At 43.0% G+C, this 24,639-nt stretch overlaps 1 protein-coding gene across 1 annotated transcript; it reads left to right on the forward strand.

Moving 5' to 3' along the window:
* The first annotated feature begins 5,695 nt into the window (after window positions 1-5,695).
* Window positions 5,696-21,490, forward strand: LOC119167325 (uncharacterized). Its single transcript, XM_037418794.2, has 5 exons — window positions 5,696-5,837; window positions 10,340-10,479; window positions 10,555-10,616; window positions 13,334-13,426; window positions 21,075-21,490. The coding sequence occupies exons 1-5, from the start codon at window positions 5,736-5,738 to the stop codon at window positions 21,290-21,292; spliced, it is 615 nt and encodes a 204-aa protein (XP_037274691.1). The 5' UTR covers window positions 5,696-5,735; the 3' UTR covers window positions 21,293-21,490.
* The last annotated feature ends 3,149 nt before the right edge of the window (window positions 21,491-24,639 follow it).

Genomic DNA, 24,639 nt, shown 5'->3' on the forward strand with positions numbered 1-24,639 from the left:
AATTCTCAAGCACAACCTTGATTACCCGAAATGCCGCACAATATTCCAGAAACTACTATCTGCATTCTGGACACCATATCAAGTTGTCCAGAAAGTCAGTGACATGGTCAAAAACGGCTGGCACCTCAGCTATTTTCGCAGCAACACCATCATTGCCAGCAAAAGCGAACCCAAGAACAACAGTCTCCGAAGGCTACACTAACAAGGATGGCGATGAACAAAAATATCTTTGAAAAAAAAAACACTCAAGGAATAAACAAAGGCGTCTAAAGCGGGTCAAGTGAAGCGACGACAAATTCAAGATGTCTCGCTGAAGACAAGCATGTCAACTAATTCACGACATTTTCGTAAAAAGGAACATCGCACAAGTTTTCTCCAGAAGAGACCAAGACTCAGTCTACAATCAAAGCTGTTGAGACGACGTGACACAAAGCGACGAAGAAGCTGCAAGATCACACCCTGTATTCAGAAGGACGCAGAAATCACCGCATAAGTCTTGTTCGACAAACACGCATACGCGTGGTGCTTCATGTGTACCAACTAACGCAAAGAGCATGAAACCTACGCAAATCATGCTGCAGGTGCTCCAAAGCCTTCATACCACGTTCGTTCCTCGCAAGAATACAAGCAGTTTCATCATCTGCAGTTTGCATGTTCAAGATGTACTTGTGTTTTCCAGTACACTATAGTCAGCCTCTAACACCAGAACTTCAGCACTTACCGGACTGCTGCACTCTTCTGTGAAGCTATAGTTTGTTTACGTAAACTTCCTGGGACATGAAACAATGTTTCCTTTTTGACAGTGTTCACAGCTAGGCTGTGAATGTTCAGCTTTTGTTTTTGTTCGTCTGACGTGACTTCTTTCGGGGGGGGGGGGGGAGGCAGAATCCTGTGACATAAGAACTCAGGGATGGTTAGACGAATTAGATAAAGCAAAAGGTGCTTAACAATAAACACGGCGTATGAGCCAGGCCACATCTATTCATCATAGCATCACACACACACACACACACACACACACACACATACACACACACACACGTGTGTGTGTGTGTGTGTGTGTGTGTGTGTGTGTGTGTGTGTGTGTGTGTGTGTGTGTGTGTGTGTGTGTGCGGGGGCGGAGGGCGTCTGTGTCTCCCTCCTCTCTGGCTTTTATTTCTTGCCCTAAAAATCACTTACCCGTGCTCCCGCATGGCTGCAGAAGGTAGTGCATTGTTTTACTTTACGACCAAGCACGTCTTGTTTTCGAGAAGCTTGGGAAAACTACTTTCGCTCGAACGTTTTTTGACCGAGCAAGGGTTTTCGTAATAAATTCAAGCTTCTGTTTTTTCTCAATTGCTTCTACACATGAATATGTGCTGTCCGTAGATCGTGACAGTTCCCCATTTGTTTATTTACATTTAATAGGGATGGCATAAAGGGCTAAGTTTGAATTATACAGTGCAAAAAAGTTTTATCTTTTGCAGTTCCCCGTATATTCGAGTGTCCTGTGAAATGTGCCAATGCCTCGACCATTTCTTTGATTTTGTGATCCCTACGACATTATAATTTTATAAAAAGCAGTACAACAGGCACGTTGCGCTATGCGCAGGATTTTATTTGCAAGCATGAATGCCGCTCGATTCTTGCACTTGCACCACCCACTCCAGTGGTCTGGTGCTTATAGTGCTCAACTGTCGACCTGCAAATCGCACGATCGAATGCCAGCAGTTCATGGGGGCCCCATTTTCCGTCGAGGCGAAATTGTTCGACACCTGTGTAGTTACACTTAGGTGCATCTGAAAGAACCCCTGGAGGTCTAAATTTCCGAAGCCTTTCAGTACGGCGCCTCTCATAATCATATCACAGCTTTGGGAAGTTAAACTGAACAATGGCTATAGTATTTAGAGGTGTACACCTTTCAGCTCTTTCACGAACACCCTCACGAACGGCATAATAATACCGTTTTGTCACTTACACCTTTCTCATAGGGTGTACAATCAAAGAAACGAGTGTTAAATCAAGTAAAAGGCTGTAAATAGGTGAAACAAACTTTTGACACCCGTAAGGGTGTAAATCGTTTATTGTGTATAGCGTTCGTTGTGTCATGTTATTTCTGTGTTGTAATACAATTTGGCCCCTTTTGTGCGACGTCCAATCGTAAATAAAAAGAAGACACTTGGCTGTGGGGCAGATGACTTGCTTGCTATGCAAGACCTTGGTTCAATCTTCTATTGTTCCCATAAATATTTCTTATTTATTTTATTTGGATTCTCAATTTTTCAGGGACAGACAAGATCATCACTTTTCGCGCAGAACTACGTCGACGCCAACCGCAGAATATTTGCAAATCGAGCTCTTTAAAGCTGTCACGTTAGCATAGGTGTAATATTCAAGCCTTGTTCGACACGATTTATTTCTGGAACACTAATTTTTCAAACTTTTCGGAAGCAAAAATAAGAGACTATACCCTACAATTACGTCTCTGTGTTGCTATGCAAAGTCCAAACATGAAATGCAATAGAGCGTATGCTTCTTGCTGTTGGTTTTTGCCTAGCGGCCACTCTCAGAAGTGCGTAGGTCAATATATTATAAGAAGCACGGAATAGAATATAAAATTCTATAAGCGTACAGCACATTGTTGTTTCGCCCACCACCTAAAGCATATAATTCTGTTGTCTCTTAGAACTTTTGTCTCTACGTCTACTTGATGTCCTATGGGAAGGATTTGAGAGAAACGAACTTTTGGCTGTTATGATCTTCAGCACTCATTTAGCCATTATAGAGTGTGATTAGAACAATCTCTCATTGAGATATGACATCAGAAAAGTAGCACACTTTTTCTTACGTTCTAACCTTTTTGACCTCACGCAACAATAACACGAACGACTAGCTCGATTGCTGACAAAACATCGCGATCAATTCACACGAGAAGTAATTGAGGCTTATAATATCAGAAAAAGGGAGTAAGCTGCACTAGCGTACCTTTTCTTGATCTGCATAATAGCGAGTTCTTTTTCTTTGATAGAGAAGTATGATGGAATTCGTTGTCTGGGAAAGAACACCTCTTCTGCTTTCCTGTTTTTTTTTTCCTTTGGAGATGCAATGGTGGTTGCGGTTTCTTTTGCGCTATTCGTTTGCTTTAATGAGGTCACATGAGTGTGCGGGGTGTAGTAGTCTTCTTTTTCTTTCTCTTTGATATACTTTTATTAAGTGTCGATTTCCGAGACAACGCTGTAGTCTTTCTTTTCTCTTCATCCGCGTTGTCGTTGCACGGCGTCAAATGTGTTCAAGTACGGTCACCAACTAACCATGAAAAAGCATAACAAACAAAGATGAGCTCGAAAACTCCACAAGACACTACTTCATTTCATACACAACACCGGCTTAACGGCGCACAGTTAACAACATACCTGCAAACATGTTATGCCTTAAAGGCAAGTCTTTGTCGAAAATAAAAATATCGTAAAACATAATTTAGGTGAAAGCAAATTTTAAGCCTATAAGGTCATTCTGGCGGGAACATTTTATGCAAGCCTAAATAGAAAGCGCACATGATTTGACAACGCGTTCCCCGGGTCATCATTTAAACATTTTGAAAACTTTGACATGTGGCTTGCGGCTATAGAACATTTCATCTATTCAATTTTTTGCATAAAATAATTGGTGGGAATAATTCGTGCTTTATATGTACAGTGCACAGGTTTTTCAATTGAATCGCTGATGTTTGAGGACAAACATTGGTAAAGTTTGCATGCAATGATCCATGTGTCTTAGATTTAAAATACTGATCTCAGAGGAATGAGGGGCGAATTCTGCAATGACAACTAGTCGACAATGTATTCCACTTTATCTGCCGTGCAGAAGCTTCATCGCAAAGGAAGCTATTGTCTAGGCACGGGCAAAGAATATATGCGCACTGATTTAAGCGACGCCAGTAGAATAAGGTTGGTGATACTTTTGTGAATTTTATTTCTGACATTCATCTATCACCTTTGTATCCTACTATTCTTAAAATGTACTCTTGGATTGTCAGGGCTGACGCTGTTATTAGAAAAAAAAGCGGCACCGAAGGTAATTGCACTACGGTTAAATGCAAGCCTAAACAATGACAGCTTTAGCACGAAATAAGTGCTTTGAAAATGTCCATTTAGGAAACTGAAAAGATCGCACATAATGTAAATGTACTTAATACGCTATAGTTACAACGGTGATAGGTCGAAATGACGCTTGTTGGTGTTAGGTTTAATGCTTAGTTTTTTTTCTTCCAATAAATTCAACCTGTAAGGTCGTACCCACTTTATTGGCTTTGAAAATATCGTCACACGTTTGAAACTCTCACTCCAGCACAGGCACTGAAATCGCATTCAGCGCAAGAAGACGACAATTCGATTGTAGTGGGTTGAGAGTTTGCGGTCCGGGTCATATATATGCAGAGCCTCCAGAAACTGCGATCGTCAGTTTCCCCACAGATTTCCAGAATAAACCGGCAATGTAGAGTGGTGGCGGTGAAAGGAGCGTGATTGGCAACCTTTAGGTGAGAGAGAGTGGCTAGACTAATTTCTCTGCGCAACGACGTCAGTGTAAGACGCTTCGGAGCGCAGAAATAAACGGCAAGATTGGTATTTATATAAGAAGGTGGTGAATACTGTCCTCGGTCCTGATGGCGGTAATTTGCAAATCTTAGACTGGAGTACCGTCTGTTGCGATAATGGCGAGAAATGTGCCAAACATGACTGCTAGAAAATCAGATAGGTTTATTCTCTTGCGTGGCCCTCGCATAATTTTGGCAGCGTGGTGGAAACGTAATGTTTGGATCTGCAGACTCTTGAAATTACTCAAAAAGCTTGATATCGCTAAAATAAAGCAATGTAGTTTTTTAAGCGGCTTTAGGTCCTTGACGTCACCGTGCGAAGTGCTGATAATAGGTTGCTTAGATGTACTGCAGGCAAGATGGTAGCGTGATTGATTAAGGGTTTTTTTTTTCACTTCGAATTGCACAAAATTACCCAGTACATAAAATCATTTCAGCGCCGTTCAACTTGTTCAGCACACCCAAAAAACCGAAGACATAATCTTTAGAGATGCAGGCTATTAAGATTGCAAGTTTCAAGTGCACCATGACCAATTCACGCCTTCTATTGGTGAGTCAAGTGGACTGTGTAACTGTACTTGATTGCTGACAACAAAACATACGTGACTGTAGTCCAAATTTAACTTTTCAATTTACGTCTGTGATTCTGCCCTATTATTTACCTTGCTGTTGAAAACCGTTTATCTACGTACTCGAAATTGTTATCTACGTACCCGAAACCATTATCTACGCACTAGAATTGCTGCTATACGCACTTCCTACGAATTTAACGCTTAGTGCACTTGCGGGCATGTTTTAAATTGGTCTAAACTCAGTTCACCTTTCACGGCATTCTCCTGCACAAGCTGTGACAAAGGCTCCTGTGCTTGCTTCATAATGTATTTGGACGATATTATTTTGAAAGACGACTAAATAGAACCTATAAGGTTTTCACAATGCGATAATAACTAAATAAGAAACGAACTGTGGCTTTTCGACTGTGCATTCTGTAGCGTGAAGTTCAGAATATATTATCGTTTTTTTTAATACAATTGCACTCGGAGGAGATGAAAAGAAAACGGCCATACAATGTTGTTGTTCACTTCTCCTGCTCTCTATAAATATACTAGCCCGACACTCGTGCTATTCCAGGTGTCTGTCTTCACCCGGTGCACTCAGGACCATGAAATTCAGACCACGATTTTTCCTATTTATATTTCTACATTTTCTTACGGTCACGGAATGCAAGCTGCCATCAGTAAAGACGATTTACGATATAAGGAAGGTAGTGTACATAACAATCTACATTTTTCCATTATATCATGACCAGCGGAGTGGTATCATCCCAGAAAGCTCAGCTCTACTGTGAAACGCACTGTGATACAGGAAGAACTAATTCATAAAATGTTGATTGGTCAGTAACCTGTGACTGGTGATTTATCCAACAAAATATATTATATATTTTAGGCACATTTCAAGTACCTCATTGTTCTCACTTGTGGATAATTGTCATCACTGCTTTTGTTTTGTGTTCAGTGCCGACGCAGACACTACAAAATAAGCAGTTATGCTGACTTTGTTTTGTGAGGCCATCTTGCATCCTTCAGAGTGGGGGAGGTTCGTTGCGATACTGACATCCTCCTGAGTTCGAATCCTACCAGGAGCTACGATCCGGTCTCTGCTTGCTCCCAGCCGCCCCTACAGCTCTGCAGTCATCGAACCAAGCAGCTAGCACTAAAGCTCCGGCACCGATGCAACCGGCTGCCTTTCCTTCGTACACTGTCACAAGCCTTTTGGGCGAAGCCCCTATGTTCGTGGGTCTTCGTGGCGACGACGTTAAGGACTGGCTCGACATCTACAACCACGTGAGTTAAGTCGATCAGTAGACCATGACCTAAAAAATGACTCAGGGAACCCTTTTACCTCACCGGTATCGTAAAAACCTAGTATTTTATTCTCAACCTGGACTTCATCGATTGTTCCGTTGACTTTGTCGAGCAGTGAACATCAATCTGCGACATCTGCGTAATTTTTTCCGGCCGTTTCAAGATGGCGAAAGAAAAGCTGGCTGTATGTGCTCAACTAGCACACGTGTGGTACGTTTTCTACCTTTAGGATGCCCTACGTCTCTTTGCCATCGTGTGAATAGTCAAATGGCGGAAGCCGAGCTTGTTCGCGTATTTTAAAAGGAATGTAAATGCTTGTATTCAGCACCATGGCTGTTCACAACCCTACCACTATTGAAGACATTACTTCGGCATTCCTGCGGCTAGACGAGCTGCGGCCCCTTCGTTTTCAGCAAGAGTGATTATCACTTAACTCCACCCTCAGGTTTACGAGCGTTCGTCTACACGATGATTCGCGAACAATTTCAACAGCAGGAACAGAACCGATCCTCTGCCGGCTCCACTCTAGTGCTACCTTTCGACCAGCACAACCTTGTCAAACAGGACCTGGTCGTCTTGACGTCATCAATGGTTCCTCTTGTCTCACCAGCATGTCCCTTGTCCACATATGCTGATATGACAGCCTTGGCAGCACCGACGGCAGCGGTTGCACACAGTGCTCACGCAATACCACCAGCTGCTGCCACATGTGAACCTTCTGACGTTTCCTGTAGCCATTTTGCTTTTGAGGAAGGCAGAGCATCTGTGGCGCCCTCGTATCCTGGATGGCATTCATCCTGTCCCGTCTCTTTTTACTGTGGTATACGGGTTCACATATCTCGTTATTGCCATCGCCGCCTACAAGATTAACGACGAGGCTGTGCTGACTTCGACTGAGTCCGCACCTGACGATCCGATTTTCATAGCCCAGAATTCTACCCGTACACGCATCACCGGTCACCGTGACCTGACGCGTCGCAGCGTCAGCATCAGGGCACTCGTTCCGCTAACGCTGGTCTCCTTCACCATACCGTCGTTTCGCATCACCGCTTCCCGCCACCTCCTGCCTTGTTGACCAACATCCGGAGAACTAAGGGTTGCAGTTTTTAGAACTAAAACTGTGTTCTGTCAACCTTGAAAATTGACTTCGGTTTGCCCAGGCATCATGCTGTCAGTGCATATTGAATGTATTCCTGCGCAAGCTACTATTTACACCAGTGCCGTCTTTTCGGTTTTCTGTATTGACTTGTGCTAGCGGCTCCGCAAAGTCAGAACACCTTATGTGGGACCGGTGTTGCGGGGCGCAAATACAGTAAGGATGCGTCCCGATGCATTGTGTACGGCTCGCGTTTCCATCAACAGCATTTGTCACCACATCCAGGTGATTGCGTTGTCGACGTTCGTTCATGAAACTATCCTTGGCCGGGACTTCTTACACCCCGCTTCCGCTACTGCATTGAAATCGAAATTTTCGAAATTGTAACTTCAGTTAGCAAATCGATAAAAAATACATACGCAGTAACAATAGTGGGTTAAAATTAGCGTATAGGCCACTTGACAAGTCCCACCTTCCCGTACAATGACAGTATACTACTAACAAGAGTTTCCACCTGTGTAAAAATCAACATACAAACACACAGAGGAAATTGATAAAAATCAGCAAGTAACTTACATTTTCGAGAAAAGCTAGGTGATAATATAACATAACTTCAAGTAATGCGCATTCATAAAGTTCACGTATGCTTTCATGAGGTGATGTTTTTATATTTCTTTGGTTTGGAGGAAAGATGATAGAAAAGTATTTGACGCCCATAGTTAGTGCGTGGTCGTTGAACTGCTTGAACTGCCGAATATTTGGTGTGTTGGTTTAAGCGAGATGATTTATTAGTTGACAACGTCAATGATCCTTGTGTACTGTTCGATAATCCTTAAAGGAGTTTTACCCTTAGTCGTTTCACGTTTAAAAAACCAATAGGCTTATACTCAAATAGGTAGTCAACACGGATAACTTTGAACCAAATAAACAGATCACGCGTATGTTAATTGTAGGATACATCACCAATAGCCCGTGATGCTTGCTTATGCAGTGTGAACAAATTATATAATGACATTTTTGTGCAGTTTCAGCAAACGAGGTGACAATGACACATATGCGAAACAAATAGTGCATTATGTATTATTTGTTTCTGTTGCAGTTTCTGGCATCTGCCCAGCATTTCTAGTATTTAAAAAGCTTAAATTTTAAGTGACCAGTATGGTAGTCCAAAGTCATAAGTTCATAAAACATAACGCCCGGGGCCTTAGCTGTATCGGAAAGTTTTACTTTCGTGTCAATTAGTGTAATAGACTTCGTCCGATTGCAAGGCCTGAATTTCACTCTAAAAAGCAGTGCCTTAGTCCTAAAGCAGTGAAGCTGAAGCAAACTTTGCACCAACCAAATCTTTAATTGCCATAGTACTTCATTTGGCGAGTGTACAAGCTCCTAATTCGTGGTTCCTGATATGAAGAATCTAGTATCAGCCACGTGAATATTTTAAGTTATTGAATCATCAACATTTTCAATGTCATTTATATATATAACAAATAAATTTGGACCCAGTATACTCCCGCAGGCACACCCTGCCTAAAAAGTTAAAACGAAAAGTGATGGCTAATAATTGATACACACTTATTTCTATCTGCTATGTAACTTCTGAAAAAATCTAATACTATTTAACGAAAACGTCGTTCGCACAACGATACGATGAATGCACCCATTCCCGTCTTGTTACTCTCGAGACTCAGCTTGGTCTTTGCTGAAGACTACGTCATGCGCCCAGGTCACGAAGATGTGTTAGCTGTCGCGTCTACCCATGTAACCGATGGTGATGCACTACTAGCGCCTTCTTTTCGCTGCACTTCACGTAGAATTCTCGTCGCCTCTTGTCTCCTCTGGCTTTCCTGTGGCCCCGCATTTCTGTCTGGTTGCACCACAGCTACAAAATCGATGCTGTTACACTAGAAAATCACGGTGGTGACGATCGACACCTCTTCATTGACCCCGATCACAGCACTCCTTTGTCACCAGTACAAGCTTTAAGTTTGAGTGAATAATAATGTTTACTGAAACTCCATCAACAGGTAATTATTTTTTTCTTTTTCGATATTCAATACTGAGTTTTTAGGTATTGCTATACTTTACTACTGCGTGAAAACATGTGCTACAACCACTCAATATCAGAAAACGGTTGCTTCACCGTCGCGATTTTTTGATGAGCAGGATGCCTAAATTTTGCACAACAGATATTAAAGCATGTAAGCAACTTCAAACTAGAGTCGAGGCCATGTGACCGAAACTGGTACAGCAATGGGTACTAACAGTTCTTTCTGAACATTTTTAGATTCCAATGCTTCTCGGACATTAAGTTCTTAAGTCCTAAGCATGTCGTAAGGAGTTCTATTCAACATAGCTAAAACAGCTTCCATTTCATGTGTTGATTTGTTTTCCTTTGCATTGGAACAAACATTGTTAACGGATTAGCACACAAGTTAAGGAACCCGTGAATTCTTCATATCTCGTTCTTCAAAAGTATACTTTTGACATCAATGATTGACAACAAAAGAAATTAAGAGGAGAGGTACTGAGGTGCCCTAAAGTGCCTCAAAATATCGTTCGAGATTGCACTTCAGGATTAATACAGTACGTTATTGTTCTTCACACTGCTTTACTGTTTGCATTGCTGAATGGTAAGTTATACCGGCGTTCACATAAGCAGTAGCCGGTGATATGTTTTACTTTGTGAACTACACTAAAAATTTTCCGATGCAATGTCTTAAGCTTTTCTAACCGATGCAATGTTAAGCATTTCATAACTAATCTACAGACATGTCACTGAAATGCGTATGCCTAATACTGTTTCAGTTCTTGTGGACAAAGGGGCCTATATGGACCTTCATGACAACAGGAAGCACACACTGCTTATGTCAAGAGGATGTGACTCAATATATTGACGAAACCAAAATTTTGTACACGCATTTCTACCTCAGTCCTGGACGCACAAGGTACTTCCACTTAAGATATGTTAAGTCTGGCTTGCTCAAGTCTGGATTGCTGATATTCATTTTCGTTTTTTCCAGGAAGCACACCCGAATGAGTGGATCGTTTCCTAAAAAAAACTGCATGATTGCGCAGCCTTACGGTAATAGAAAAATTATTACATAGCATCTGCTTTTCATCGTACCCGCAATATGTAATCATGCGTAATTCTATCGGCAGTTATATTATATAATATAGTTGTAAATCTATGTTTAAACACTTCGGTAGCTATGTACGGACTTTTGTGCATTGATTAATAACACTTTCATGACCACGAGAAATTTAGCTATTCATGGGTAGTCCAGGAAAGGGTAATTTTTGTGGTGTCTAAACCTTTTGATGTTAATATTTGTGATACAAACTTGTACATCAAGAAGTTGTTTTCAAACGAAGCCAGTTTCAAAGCAAAAATTTATTACCAATAGTACAAAAATTATTCAACAAAGAATTGTAACAAAAAGAAATTTTATAAAATTACTACCACTGCTTTAAATAGCCTAAGCATAAAAAGATCGGAAATATACTGATGCACAAGAAACACTATTGATTTGATTATCCTGTAAACATCAAGATAATGTATTTAAATAAATATATATATATATATATATATATATATATATATATATATATATATATATATATATATATATTTCAAAGGCCTTTAGGCTTGAGCGCGAACGCTAACAGCTGAGTTTATTGTAGAACAAACGTGGTCACTAGTGGCTGGAATGTTCAATGCCACAGGTGTAAATGCCAACGTGCCTCGGCCAACGATCAGTTGATCGACGGCCAAATAAGCATTTTTATCTAGCACATACAGACTACGGCCTTCGTCAACGTCCCGAGCACGTGGCAATACATTGGACGATTTTACGGGTGCAGACACCGCTTTCATTTCCATTCATGACATCCCCCACTGAATATTCTCATTATCGTTTTCGTCTCTTTCGTTATCGTACACAATTCATTTACTATTTGTCTACATTCGAGGCTTTTGTGTAGTGCGGCAACGTTTACGTACACACCGATAACGAAGGCAAATGCTGTCCTGGTCAAAAAATTCCAATTTTTGGAAAGTCTGGCAACTACAACATTTTCAATCAAGCATTTTTTAAGTCCGATGCACTTTAGCGGGCCAAACTGTCCCATGTTTTCACCGTACCATGGGGCTTGGCGTAACACTGGCAACACCACGGATAGCCTAGCTACTTGTAGCATACCGAGCATGCACTCTCACCAAAGTGGGGTCTTCTTCATCTCTTTAATCGCGCACCATGATGATAATATCAAGTTTGTAGCACTTGAAGTGCCCAGGGTTTTGTATGCTGTCGTCGCTTGACGTAAGACAAACAAAACCACGCGTCAAAATAAAAAAATAAGGAATTAAGTGAGAACAGGAGCATGTCTGATAAAGCAAGACGAAGAACTGAAAGAAAAATACGTATCGATAGAAATGAAGAAAGAAGAAGAAAGTAAGTACTGCAAAAAACAAAAGAAAGAAGAAGAAAAGGAAGGATATAATATATATATATATATATATATATATATATATATATATATATATATATATATATATATATATATATATATTAGGAGGGAGATAGAGAAGGCTGCGTAGCTCCTCTATTGCGAAGGTGCCTCCACATCTTTAGATTTAGAACTTGCTGTCGCCATATTTCTTTAACAGTTCACCTTTCAACTTATGACGTTGGTGAAGTGTTTCATCGACAACTATTTAAAGCAAGTATAACTTAACAATGCAAAAAGTAACTACGCTATAATAAGATAGTCAAACCTCCAGGAATTCCTCACAGCTTTAAAACCGATAATTCAGGTTCCGCTATCATACTTGGAGTACTTAAACCAAATCCCATCATATTGGTTGTAAATAGCACCACGCATTATTCAATGATAGTGAGTGAGTGAAACAACTTTATTGACGATCCGGCATAAAGGGGTAAGGGGTAGGGGGATTAAAGCGAGACACTAGCGTGCTCGGACGTCCCGGAGCAGCAACCTACTCGCGTCAAACCCGTGGGGGCGCCGCTTTCGGCCACTGGCATTCCAGGATGCTAAGCACGTGCTGGACCACGTCTCTTTGATTGCCTGGCTCTAGGCTGATGATTTTGCTGCTTATGGCAGTTGGCATTACGAGCACGCTAGTGTCTCGCTTTAATCCCCCTACCCCTTCCCCCTTTATGCCGGACAGCGTTTCAATGATGAGGTTTGCCTTTTCTTGGATGCGTTAAGGTAATGGGCGAAGAATAAATAAGGGTACGTTAAATAAATTGGGGAACAAGGCGAGTCGTAAACGTGTAGCGCAATGGACGCTAAGAGTTTAGAAAATTGACAGCACGAAAACTACTTTGGCCCTCCGAATAATCTTTTAAACGAGCATTTATTTTGCTTTTATTGTTTTTGAGTTGCACGAGATCGGATATATAAATGTAAGCTGCTAGCCTTAGTTGCTATAACATCACAGTTTTTTTTTCTTTTTTTTTTGCTGCAGCATTCATTTTTTTATCATAAGCAAAGTTGCAATTTTTAATACTGAAGATTTATTGAATCGTTAAAGTGGCGATTTGTAAGTTTAGACTACTTTCATTATGAAGTGTCATTTGCAGCAAGTAATTTTGCAATGTGGTTGAAAACTTAGCTTATTGGATCGTTCATTGGTTTTCATTTTCCTAGAATAGCCATGTTTTCGTGAGATGACTCAATCGTCAAAGTGCGCAAGCAGATTTAATGAAACCTTGAAAAGTTGAGTTTTTCTAAGCCAAATGACAGCGTTTTTAACTTACGTCTTTGTTCTTTTTTTAGGTTCTTCGAGCCAAGTAACACACAAAGTTATATATTACAATCACATTTTTAAGTGTGCTGTGGTGAAAGTCTCCTCAATGATTTCTCCTGGAGGTTGGTGCGTTGTAAATGTTCCTCTTTTCTTAACCGGTTCAACACTCTTTGTGAATACTCTTCTTAATCGTGATTCAGAGCTTACTTGCTCATTTTGTAGTTTTATATTTTCTCTCAAATGGTATGCAAAGATTGTACATTTTCTTTCTACAAACTGTGTCATGAATTGGTGATCATGAGAATGGTGATCAATTTGTGATGCACCTAATGGAACAGAAAACTGTGACATAGTTCTCAAATACAACGCAGAATTTCAGCAGAATTTCAGCAGAATTTGCTGAAATTCAGCAGAATTTGCTAGGCTTCTTGTATATTTTGAGGTTAAGATTCTTCAGAGCTGTATATTACATACAGTGATTTCGAAGAACGTCTAGTGCAAAGTAGGTACACTGAAAAAAATTGCTTAGAGATAATGTAATGCTGACTTTACTGCTATAATTTCAAATATTACAAAAACAGGAGAATTGTTTCCCTGCGTGCCTCCGAACTATTTCACAGTAATTTGTCTACTGCGACTAATTTAAACATTTTTTGTGAGGAATGGTACTTCAGCACACGAGAGAAGCTGAGAGAAAAAGAGAAGTTTTAACAGAGTGCTGTAGATGGGAGCCTGACTTTGTGCCTTACATGCTGCTCGAGACTCTGCCTACAGGGAAAGTGTTTGTGACTAGGCGCCAAGCAAACTTTTTGCGCCCCATGTAGGTCAAGTCTACTAGAGAATGCGTGACAAAGCAATCGGAAAAACCGTACTACTCCCAACTAGTCTGCTAACGATGAAGAAAACGGTCGTGGGCTAACATGCATGTGCCTCAGACATTGGTCGATTCTCACTGCTTTCTACTAGGCCACTAAAATTTGACAAAGGACCACAGAAGCGGCAAACATGAATTAGGACTTCTCAACAAAATTTACAACAAGTCAGCAACTTTTTTGAACCTTCACGATCAACACAGTCGATAGAATGGAGAACATAGGGGGGGGGGGGCATGCCGTAGATTTTTTTCTTAAGGCTATCAGCTGGGCAAGTTTTTATGGACTGAGGGCAAGAGAAGGTGCCAAAACAATTGGTAGTCAATCAAGGTCTTCAGGCACTTGTCTCGAGATCGTCAGTCATCCACAGTGTTCTCGTGCTGCCCTGACTGCTGGCGCTAGGACTGCTGAGTAATGAACGTCTTTACACCCATTCTGGTAATATACGCTGCACTAACCTAACTGCTCGAAGGCATCCTATCAAAACAACTTGAGTGTAGTTAGTAAAATATTGAATGGGAAGCAGTTTTGGCGTACTCAAGGCAGTTTGAGCATTTCTATCACCTCCATGACTTAGGTTTGGTAAAAATTAGCATGAGAGGGTAAGAGAGCTTTAGTAATATGACTCTCTGGTAAGGACATTAAAAATAGAAAAGTCTCGATTGTTATAGCGTAAGCACAGAACGACGACAAAGAGAAAAGAAGAAGACGAGCGCTTCTTCTTGTCCTTTTGTCGTAATTCTGTTCTCGCGCTACAACAATCGTCACGTCATACCAAATAGACCAAATCGCCACGCTTCTAAATGAAAATGTCGTTACAATTGCGTCATGTCATTCCCTCCGGACACATACGATATATAACCGTATGCCATGGGCCGCGATATGTGAATACGTCCTGCAGGTGTTTGACAGTTTATATATACCAAGCAACGACGAGAACACACACCGTTAATTCAAATGCAAGAGCGTTGAGAAAAAAAGACATCGGACACGGTGAGCTGACGAATGCAAAAAAAAATAAATGTTATGGTCGCAGCCAGCCACGCACCTGGTCATAAATTATAAAATGACAAATCATCCTCGACCAAATCTGCTTGCCCAAGCACTACTTCAAAATGAAGTGCACCCCCCCCCCCTTAAAGATATCACAGCATATCCACGGAATGAATGATCAAGAGTGGGGCGAAGCAGTCGTCCGTCCGTCCGTGTTTCTGCCTGTTCCGTGAGGATACAATTATTTTTATTTAGCAGTGCTGTGCTCAAACAGCCATCGATCGCAATGCGCTAAAATTCCATGCGCAAGTGACAATGTTCAGAGCTTGACCCATGAACGTGCGAAGGCCCCCGCTGCCCCCTGATGCTTCCATCACTTCGCGAAACTCAGCTGCGCGATATTCGCCCGTCGCCATCATTATCTTTCGGTGGCACCTGATGCAGCAGCTCCTGCAGTTGGTGCCACAACTTTCGTATCAGAAGGCAGTGGAGATACACCATTGGTGCAAATAGAAGCTGCACTACGCTGCACAAGCTAGCACAACGCGAAACACGGAGCACATAACTTACATCCCTACAACTCGAAAGACAGAGCAGGTAACAGCGTCGTCACAGAGTCAAATCGGTACGCAGGGCGTGTCGAAATAACAGCATCCGTTTGTGGGCTCCGAAATTAGCTACAAAAATTTTTGTCGGGGCTTATTGTGGAGATAACGCTACAGTGTGCTGGCAGGGCGCTCTCTAGCCAGCGTCTTTTCGAATGCTGACATCATGGCTGGAATCAAGGCACCGTAGTGTTGAGACTACTGCATCGTTCTCTGTCGGTGTTAGTGCAATCAGCGCCTCCTCCATTTTTAACTCTCACCTTAAACTCTCACCATGTCTGTCTTCGTCGTAAGTCGCCGGCGAGCCGAAACACGGGTGTTGTGCACATCGCATACAAACCATTCATAGCGCACATGAGGCTTAAAATGAACCGTACAAAGGCGCCCAGCCGCAAGCCATTCAAAAACAAGTGCATCAAATAATGTCATGATGTCGTGCGCAAAATGATTTATTGAGCGCGCGGTGCGTACATACTTTTTCAAAATAGAGCATGCGCCGGTGCGAACTTGCTCGCAAGTTCTTCAACGCACTATAACATAATTTCAATCCGATCATGCACGCACTTACTAAAATAAATTATAACAGTGTGGCTTCCATTTGAGAAACCTCACTCGCTTGACCCCGTGACAACCCAATACCGCTAGAAACTGCTAATAAAGGCGCACACATCATAGCCCTCAACACAGTCCTGCAGGAGCGCTAATGTAGGGTGCCTGCAGCAGCCCATCGACAACGTCATGACTCTGACTACGAGCTCGGACGTTGAAAAGCGGCGGCCAAACGACAACGCCGCGAAGCTAACCCAGAGCTAAGAGTGCGGTAAGCTGCGACTCGCCAACCACGCCAACAGGACCCGACTTCTAAAGATCGAGAAGCCGTGGCTCGGTGAAAACAACGCTATTCTAATGGCATTCTTCTAGATCTTCATAGGTCCTAATGGTACCTTTCCAGGTCGACATATTCGACTACGAGTGGTTAGTCAAACACATGTTCGACACTTGCTGGCTCTGATGCATGTGCAGCAGACAACCAACCTACGTCCAAAGGCAAGTGCACTCAGCTAAAGTATGCAAACTTTCATGCCGACATGATCAAAACACGATTGTTCTTCGCAAGCTAAACGCAGACCCCAAATTTGGGTATATAAATAAACAGTGCAAAACTGATTTACATTTAACAGTCATTCAATAAACATTCCATAATCGTCTGAAGAGGTTTGATTCATCTTCAGCATTCACTTACTGAATCTGTTTTAACTTCTCAAGGCCAGCCAGATGCGCCTACTCCAGCCGTTCACTTTTACAGCTCTTTCATGCTCTCCCCTTACGCGTAGCCGACGCGTGTGCTTTGTGGTCATAGGGGGGAGACCCCTTCGTGTGAATCCTTACGACGGAAACCATAGGAGGTCATTTGTGCAGCGAATGCTCTGTATGGCTAAGAGGAACGAAGAACTGTTCGGCATTGGTGTCAGGAGCGCTCTTCACAGGCTGTGCCCTTTGTTACATCGTTCACAGCGTCACACCCAAGTACGCACACCATTGACTGCGTTGTGCGAATTTATTCTTACACCGTGGTTGGGAGTAACATCGTCCATCCCGTCACAGCCTTAGTGCCCAACACTCTCGCATGATTTTCTACTGGGAGCTTCCATATGAGTAAACTACCAAGAAGTCTAGAAGAACGCCGAAAGTGAAAACTTGAGTGAGCTCGTATTCGCCGGGCCGATGCTGAAGCACGGGCACAAAAACAGGCTCGTGAGGCCGAATGTTGGCAGCAACTGCGAACCGTTGATCCGGCAGCCTTCCAAGCCGTGCTAAATCATGAAATAGAATGCAAGTTCCGTTGCGGGTTTCACAGCGTCAACGTAATGAATACAGGAGCGCATTCTCTGGAGCGAACGCCTGCACTCGGCGGGACTACAGCGGCACTTTGCCTTCGGTTGCGTTGTCGCAACCGCCTGTGGGTCGAGAACAGACACTGTGAATAACGCATTGGGAAATCCATTTAGCTGCTCACTACACCCCTCCCTGTCCGTGATCATGCGAGGTACAACGCATGACATGTGAAATAAACACTGTGGTAAACCCAAGGCAAACCTGTGTCTAACCTCATTCAGAAGCACGAAGAAGCAACTAATAATTGTGAAAGTCTTTAGTGCAGCGTCGGGTTGAACCCACTGAAAAAACAGGGGTTTCAAGTTTGATCTTTCGCTTGTTAACCATTTTAGGGAATGCTTGGGCGGTGATTATTTCTAATTTTGTTCACTTGAATACAGATCTGAAGAGAGTCTTGAATTCCTCGTGTTCACAACGTTGGCGGTCACGCTGCCTCTGTAAGAGAAACGGTGTTTCAAATAGCGCGTCACCGTTCATGGCGCTATGCAGGCGACCGTTGGCGAAGCCCGATTGCAAAGCGTCACTTTTAACAACACTGTGAGGTGGCAGCAGAATTACTTCGAGCCACAAACAATGATCACGAAGGAACAAATCACGCAGACATATGATATTGGCGAGGCAAACACGTCTTTCGTGTCTCTGTAGCAAAGCACTCGGACGCACGTATGACGCAGGCAGTCTTACCCTTTATGTTGTGTCAAAATAGGACCATTCCCTGAACAAAGGTGGACCGACGGCTTCCGTTGAGAAACGCGCATTTGCACTGACATTGAAAAAAAAACGAAGGCGTTGTTGTCATAATGCAGTGCTTTTCTTCTCCCCTAGAAACGAGAAACGCCGGTACAGATCAAATGAGTGTGACATGTATAAGGCACGTTTAAAGCAAATGCAGGAAGAGTGGCGATCGTACAGTCGGTTCAATTCCCGCTTTCCATCGCCATGGACCAAGGCGTCATGGATTCATTCACGAGACTTGATATTTTGCGTAGCTTTTTTTCTGCTTTCTTACTTTGTATTGGGTTCATGTGCCTTTTATCCACGTCATTTTCATGACAGAAATATGTTAGTGAAGTTTTCGTGCACCCCGGCATAAATACCTTTTTATTGTTTAACGTGACTGGAACACTGCCCTGGTAAAACACAGCATCACTGTCCACAAGCAGCCACAGTTTGTCGCTCAGCTCGGTTCTTTGCAGTAATCGGAAAACCAACCTGAGAGCGGTTCCTGTTGCAGACGAGGTGGGCCAGGGCCTCAGGAGTTTGTTCTTTTTTAAGCAGGGCTTGTCCATCTGCCTAATCACGTAGTTCGGTTATGTCTCTTTCATGTGCAAGCAGGATGGTACAGGAGCACGCGCTCCGGGTCACCCTCAATATCGCCCTCTTAATTGTACATCCTCACTTGCCGAAACGAAGCGATCAAGCCAGGGAGAGACGGAGTAGTGACTCGTTCTTCTATTGCATCGAGATCATGAAGACCCCTTTTTTATCTAGTGGAGTATCATTGTCTGTGGAAAGCAGTATTGAGTGTGTCAGCAAGTAACAGCAATGACGTTCCTCTAACAATATTGTAGGGCAAAAAGCCTCCCCGAATAAGCCTTTTGGTTAATCGTTGCGTTTGACCTGCGGGCTGCTGCCAGTGTTTATAAACCACGTTTTGCAATTTAAATCTTAGGTTTTTTCTATGTGATCTTTACGATCTTAATTTGGCGACAAACGGTTCACTGAACGCATTGTTGTCCGCTCCTGTGTCATCTAGAGTGTTGACGTTGAGGCCACCGATATGCAGGTTGATGTGGGTGGTTCAACATGCTTCACGATGGTTAGGTTACTTATGCCTTCGGAACGGGTTGCATCTATTCGCTTCAATGCTGCCACGTCATGCCGTTGGCAGGTCTTGCTACGGTGAAGTCCTCTCAAGTGTGCCACTCTGGGAGACATGATGATGATATTTATGGAAAAGGACGAAGCTGTTTCTCATACATGAGCGTATGTTATCGGCCAAATAAATACAAAATAACAGGTGACCAAACAAAAACAGCGTTTTTGTCAATTACACACTTGGTGCATTTAAACAGTTAAAAGAACATTTTCTAATTTGATCAGCCTCTATTATTTCAAAGTTTTGGTTTTTCACCCACTTGACAAATGTCACACGATGAATATGTGGTGTGCATTGACACTTGTTGCACCTGTCTGCAAGATTTCTGTTTGATTTCTTACTTGCAGAAACAAAATGCTGAATATGAGAGCACGTGAGAATTTTCTTTAATCTTAAGAACAAATCAGGCCAACATGTTGGAAATTGTAATCTTATTGCTTTCCTGCGCACGTGTGACCAAGAAATAGTGAGTGACCAGCCGGTACTGCTTACGAATTTAGTTTCTGAGAAAACTGTATTCTACTCAACAAGATTCTGGAGGAACAACGGAACGAATGACAGAAATGCGACACGCAAGAAATGAAACCCGACGTATACAAAAGGGCAGGCACTTGCGCCCACTACAGGCAAATTACTACAAAGCTTTAACATTTGTGACCAATATGTACCGAACGCAACACCGTGAGATATGCCTACGCTATTAGGCCCGTCATATGGAACCTGCATAAGTTACACGTGTACAGTTAGCTTGCCCGAAATTCACGAAACTGTTTTCTAGAGAAATTCATTTCAAAACAATGAAATATACGTAAATTGCAAGGGTATGCACATGTGCTATGGGGAGACAAAAATTTAGGTGGCAACAGATTAAAGAGTTTGTGTGCAAAGGTGACCGCATGAAGCGCAGGACCCGCTTTATTGGCGGAACAAGGAAAAGGCGTTTGCCCTTCAGTGGGCGCAGTCAGAGTGCCGAAAGGCGTTGGTGATGACAAACAGATAGCTGCGTGAGGAAACAATAGCATCTATCCCCCAAACTGGAATGTTACACTGAGTTTTCCTTACTCAACTTTTTAGGATTCCACAAAGCGTCCACCAACCGGCGTGTTACCGGCTCTCTTTGCACTAGAATATAGTGTAAACTGGTGCGGGAGGCAGAACAATTCAGGCATTACAGAAACTGTGAAAAATTAACAGGGACGTTCACTCAAAATTGATTACAATGTCAAGTATGTCGCATTTATTCTCTTTGCCAGACATCCATAACCGTCATCTCGCTTCCTTGCATTTCCTATCTTGAAAGGTTCACTCTAGGTATTTTAATATTAGATGTACTGTGTTGCTTTGATGCCCACTCCCCGTTCGTAGAATAACAAAGTGCATGACGATGTAGTAAAGATATCAAGAGAAACTGGCTAAGATTATTAGGTGAATGACACAAGTGTCGCTAATACGTTCTTTTTGAAGGTATTCAGTAGGTAATCACAATATACAGTCTTCATTGCTGTCTTCCTTTTTTCATTCACAGGAAACATGAATATTCTTGATCTGCGCGTTTGGAACTCATCCGACATAAAAACCTCGGTCGAACGTTGCCTCCCTGTGTTCAGGAAGAAAACGACGAGAGGCCACATCGTTTACAAAGACTTTTGTCAGCGACAGCTTGATGAAACGCGGCCGTCGCAAGACCAGGATCTACAGGGAAGAGGAGACCCACAAGACTTCGTTTGCCGCTATTATGGATAATCTCTGAAGGGCAAAATCGCAAGCACACAAGACACTCCACGAGGCCATGAGGAGACATGCATGCAAATACAACACGTTGGACTCACCCTTAAGGTTATCTTTACTGCATCGAGTAATCGTAACTCGCGTAGCAAAAGGATAACGTAGCAGGACTAATTAAAAAACAAATAAAAACATCCAATGAGACTCACCCACTGACGTCTTTGTTTTAAAAGAGTCCTGGAACACTTCAGCGTAGCAATAGTGTGGTGTCACTAATGCAGCTTACTTCGAGTGAAAACTTTAGCGCGAACAAGATGAACAACAAAGAATAAAAGATACGAGCAGTGGAGCTTAAAGCCTTTTGAAATACGATTCCACCATCCTTCAAAGAGTTGGGCATCGAGGTGAAGAAAAGACCGGTATTTTTTTTACAGCCAACTAACGCCATGTACGCACCAGGCTCCACCGGAAGGTTTAAAGGAACTTTTTGCCTAACGAAGTGACATCCACGTTTATTTTATTTGCGAAGCATTTCTTAGCGGACTTCGACGTCTTTGAGCATATCTATCTATCTATCTATCTATCTATCTATCTGTCTGTCTGTCTGTCTATCTATCTATCTATGTATCTATCTATCTATCTATCGATCTGTCTCTATATATATCTATCTGTCAGTCTGTCTATCTATCTATCTATCTATCTATCTGTCTGTATATCTATCTATCTATCTGTCTAACTATCTATCTGTCAGGGCATATTTGTGTAATTACGGTGACTCAAATACTCGTTTCTGAAATTGATGAGGACATTTGTATGAGGATGAAAAGATGTTTATGACGCAAGAGAAGACGTAGGAGTTGCGCGGTAATGAAGCGATGCAAAAAGACTACAATGACGAGCACTGTTCTAAAGTCAGATAACGCCGTTCCATACTACATTAAACAAAGCTGGCGAGGTTTCACCATATGCGGGTCGAAGGCTGCTTGGTAGACGAATCGCTCCATTGAGTCTCACGCCGACAGCAGTGACAAGCCATGCGTGGTTGAAATTTAGAAGAATCGATGTCAGTGGGAGAACTCGTCTCAGGGCCAATGGTAGGCCCAGGTCATGAAGGCACCTGGCTCCCAACACAAGGGACCGGCACCGGCTACTGGGACACCAGTCGAAGTGAACTAACTACCCAAGGACCGACTGCAGGCAGAGGTCTGTTTCGAGACCAGGACCCGATGAGCGCCTCGGCCTACGACTGCCTTCCCGTCACGTTCACCAACCCCCGTCTTCTTTCTTCACTTCTCTCTCTGCCTGTTCGGCTTGGCCTCCGATCACGATTTCGGCTCCCAGCCTGTGTTGACGTCGTCTTCATTGACGCACCACAGAGCACAAATCCGCAACAACCGCCCGCCACACGAAAGTACCACGCACAACATGACAAAAGCCCTCCCTCCTCCTTTTCGAAAGGATATTTTTCAAAAAAAATCTGCCTAAAGTGCGCGGGAGACAAGAGTTACGACAAAAGGTGTCTGCGAATGATTGACCTACATGACACTATATCTGCCCGCAAGCTCTAAGAAGTCCACACTGCCTGCCATATTGTTAGCGCTTCCATCTGCAACCTGAACACATACGCAACATTACCGTTCTCTTAACTTATATCATACGCGTGACAGATGCGAACGCTGTGCTCGTTGTGCTAGTGTCTCACTTTTACATCCTGAGTGACAATAAATGAGCAAAGGGAGTGTCGGGTTGTCCTTCCGGGACGACACCGACTGAAGTAGCCCGACACCCGACCCGGTCACCAAGTGGGAGTTTCTACGAAAGATTCGAGCACAGTACTTCTGTACATTTAGGAATCGAGAAAAAGTTCCTCGTGCTAACCTCAAAGTCTGTTCAAGACGTGCCAAGCACACATGCCGACGTGGTCTTTACGTCTTCCAGGTTTTCCTCTTGTTTTAAAGACGATAGTCTTTCCTGGGGACCTTCGACACAAAACGTTTGGTCTGTCTGTCTGTCTGTCTGTCTGTCTGTCTGTCTGTCTGTCTGTCTGTCTGTCTGTCTGTCTGTCTGTACAATTGTCTGTTTGTCCCCTCTTACCGGCATCGGGTACTTGAAACGGCTGACCCCATCCGCAGCGACCACCAATGTTGCTCTAGGTTGAGCGTTCATGCTTGTGTAATTGTCAATTAAAAAGCAACTAAGCGCATGTCTGTGGCACCATAACAACACGCATATATTCTGCATATGCATCCATTACTAAAAAACGCATACATAAGTAATTTTAAGAACCGTAGCACTTATCACGCTGCGCTTAACATGCAACGCTTGCACGGAACGGGGAGTGTTTCCAACGCTTTAAAAGACGAGATGGTGATGGCACCTACCCGTCGCCTCACGTTCTACTGCTTATCACCTCTGAGGCGGGCGCGCACGGCCACGTGCTTTGTTTTCCGAAAGAAACTGCCAGATGGCGCTCATGTCTCGCGTGTGAGGTGACTTGATTCCCTCGTTCGCCTACGCTGCACGCTCGAGGCACACTAACGCAGCGCCTCCCGAATACCATTCAATTTTTTTGCGCAGAACATCAAATAAATGTTTTGTTCGCTCTCTCCACACGCGACATTTGCAGAGATCATGCAGATACGGGGCCAATTTTTGGCTGAAATACTCCTGAGTATTTTCAATGTTTGCCAACTTCGTTGTCCTCAGCTTCGCACAAAATCCTCTGCCTGACACACCGACTGTCGGTGCGTTAGTCGTGCCGCCTTCTCCCTTGGCGCTCTTCTCAGACTTCACTAACGTATCAATCGCGGACTTCTTGATCGCGGACTTGTTCCAGGTTTAATCAGGGTCCTTAGCGTTACGGGCACTTGGTACAATTCCAACGACACCATCGTATAGAGGTGGTGTCATGCGTTTTATTATCACATTTCCAGAGAAATAGGCTGATAAAATCCGTACTTCGTCTTCCGGTACCTGAATTCCACTACCATAGGCCAATAAAATAGCGGTGGTGGTACCACTCAGCGAATACTTTGGAACAAGGTAACGGCGCACAACCAACATGTTGCTTCCAGTGTACAGCTAGACGTAAACAGTGTGGTCAAACACCTCTCCCTGTAATACCAGCGAATTTCGGGCGAATGTGGTGGAGCGTGTTCTAAGCACAATGGCAACGTATTCATGACCTCCATCTGGGGTTAAGTCATCTGCATAATTGGGTGGGTCCGACTTCTGGTCTGTTAAAACAATGCAAGATGTCACCTCTTTTGACCCACCAGTGTTTGGGCATGCTTTTGAATCATGACCTTACTTCCAACAATAACCACAGAAGACTCACTTGGGTTTCATGCTGCAATCAGAACCTC

Source organism: Rhipicephalus microplus, chromosome 6 (genome assembly GCF_043290135.1).
Source record: "Rhipicephalus microplus isolate Deutch F79 chromosome 6, USDA_Rmic, whole genome shotgun sequence".
Taxonomy (NCBI): Eukaryota; Metazoa; Arthropoda; class Arachnida; order Ixodida; family Ixodidae; genus Rhipicephalus; species Rhipicephalus microplus.

Excerpts from the sequence above, each read along its gene's own strand:
- LOC119167325 (XM_037418794.2), top strand. The coding sequence starts at position 5,736 with ATGAAATTCAGACCACGATTTTTCCTATTTATATTTCTACATTTTCTT. Across the intron at positions 10,617-13,333 it reads CATGATTGCGCAGCCTTACG|GTTCTTCGAGCCAAGTAACA; the intron begins GTAATAGAAAAA and ends TTCTTTTTTTAG. Across the intron at positions 13,427-21,074 it reads CTCAATGATTTCTCCTGGAG|GAAACATGAATATTCTTGAT; the intron begins GTTGGTGCGTTG and ends TTTCATTCACAG.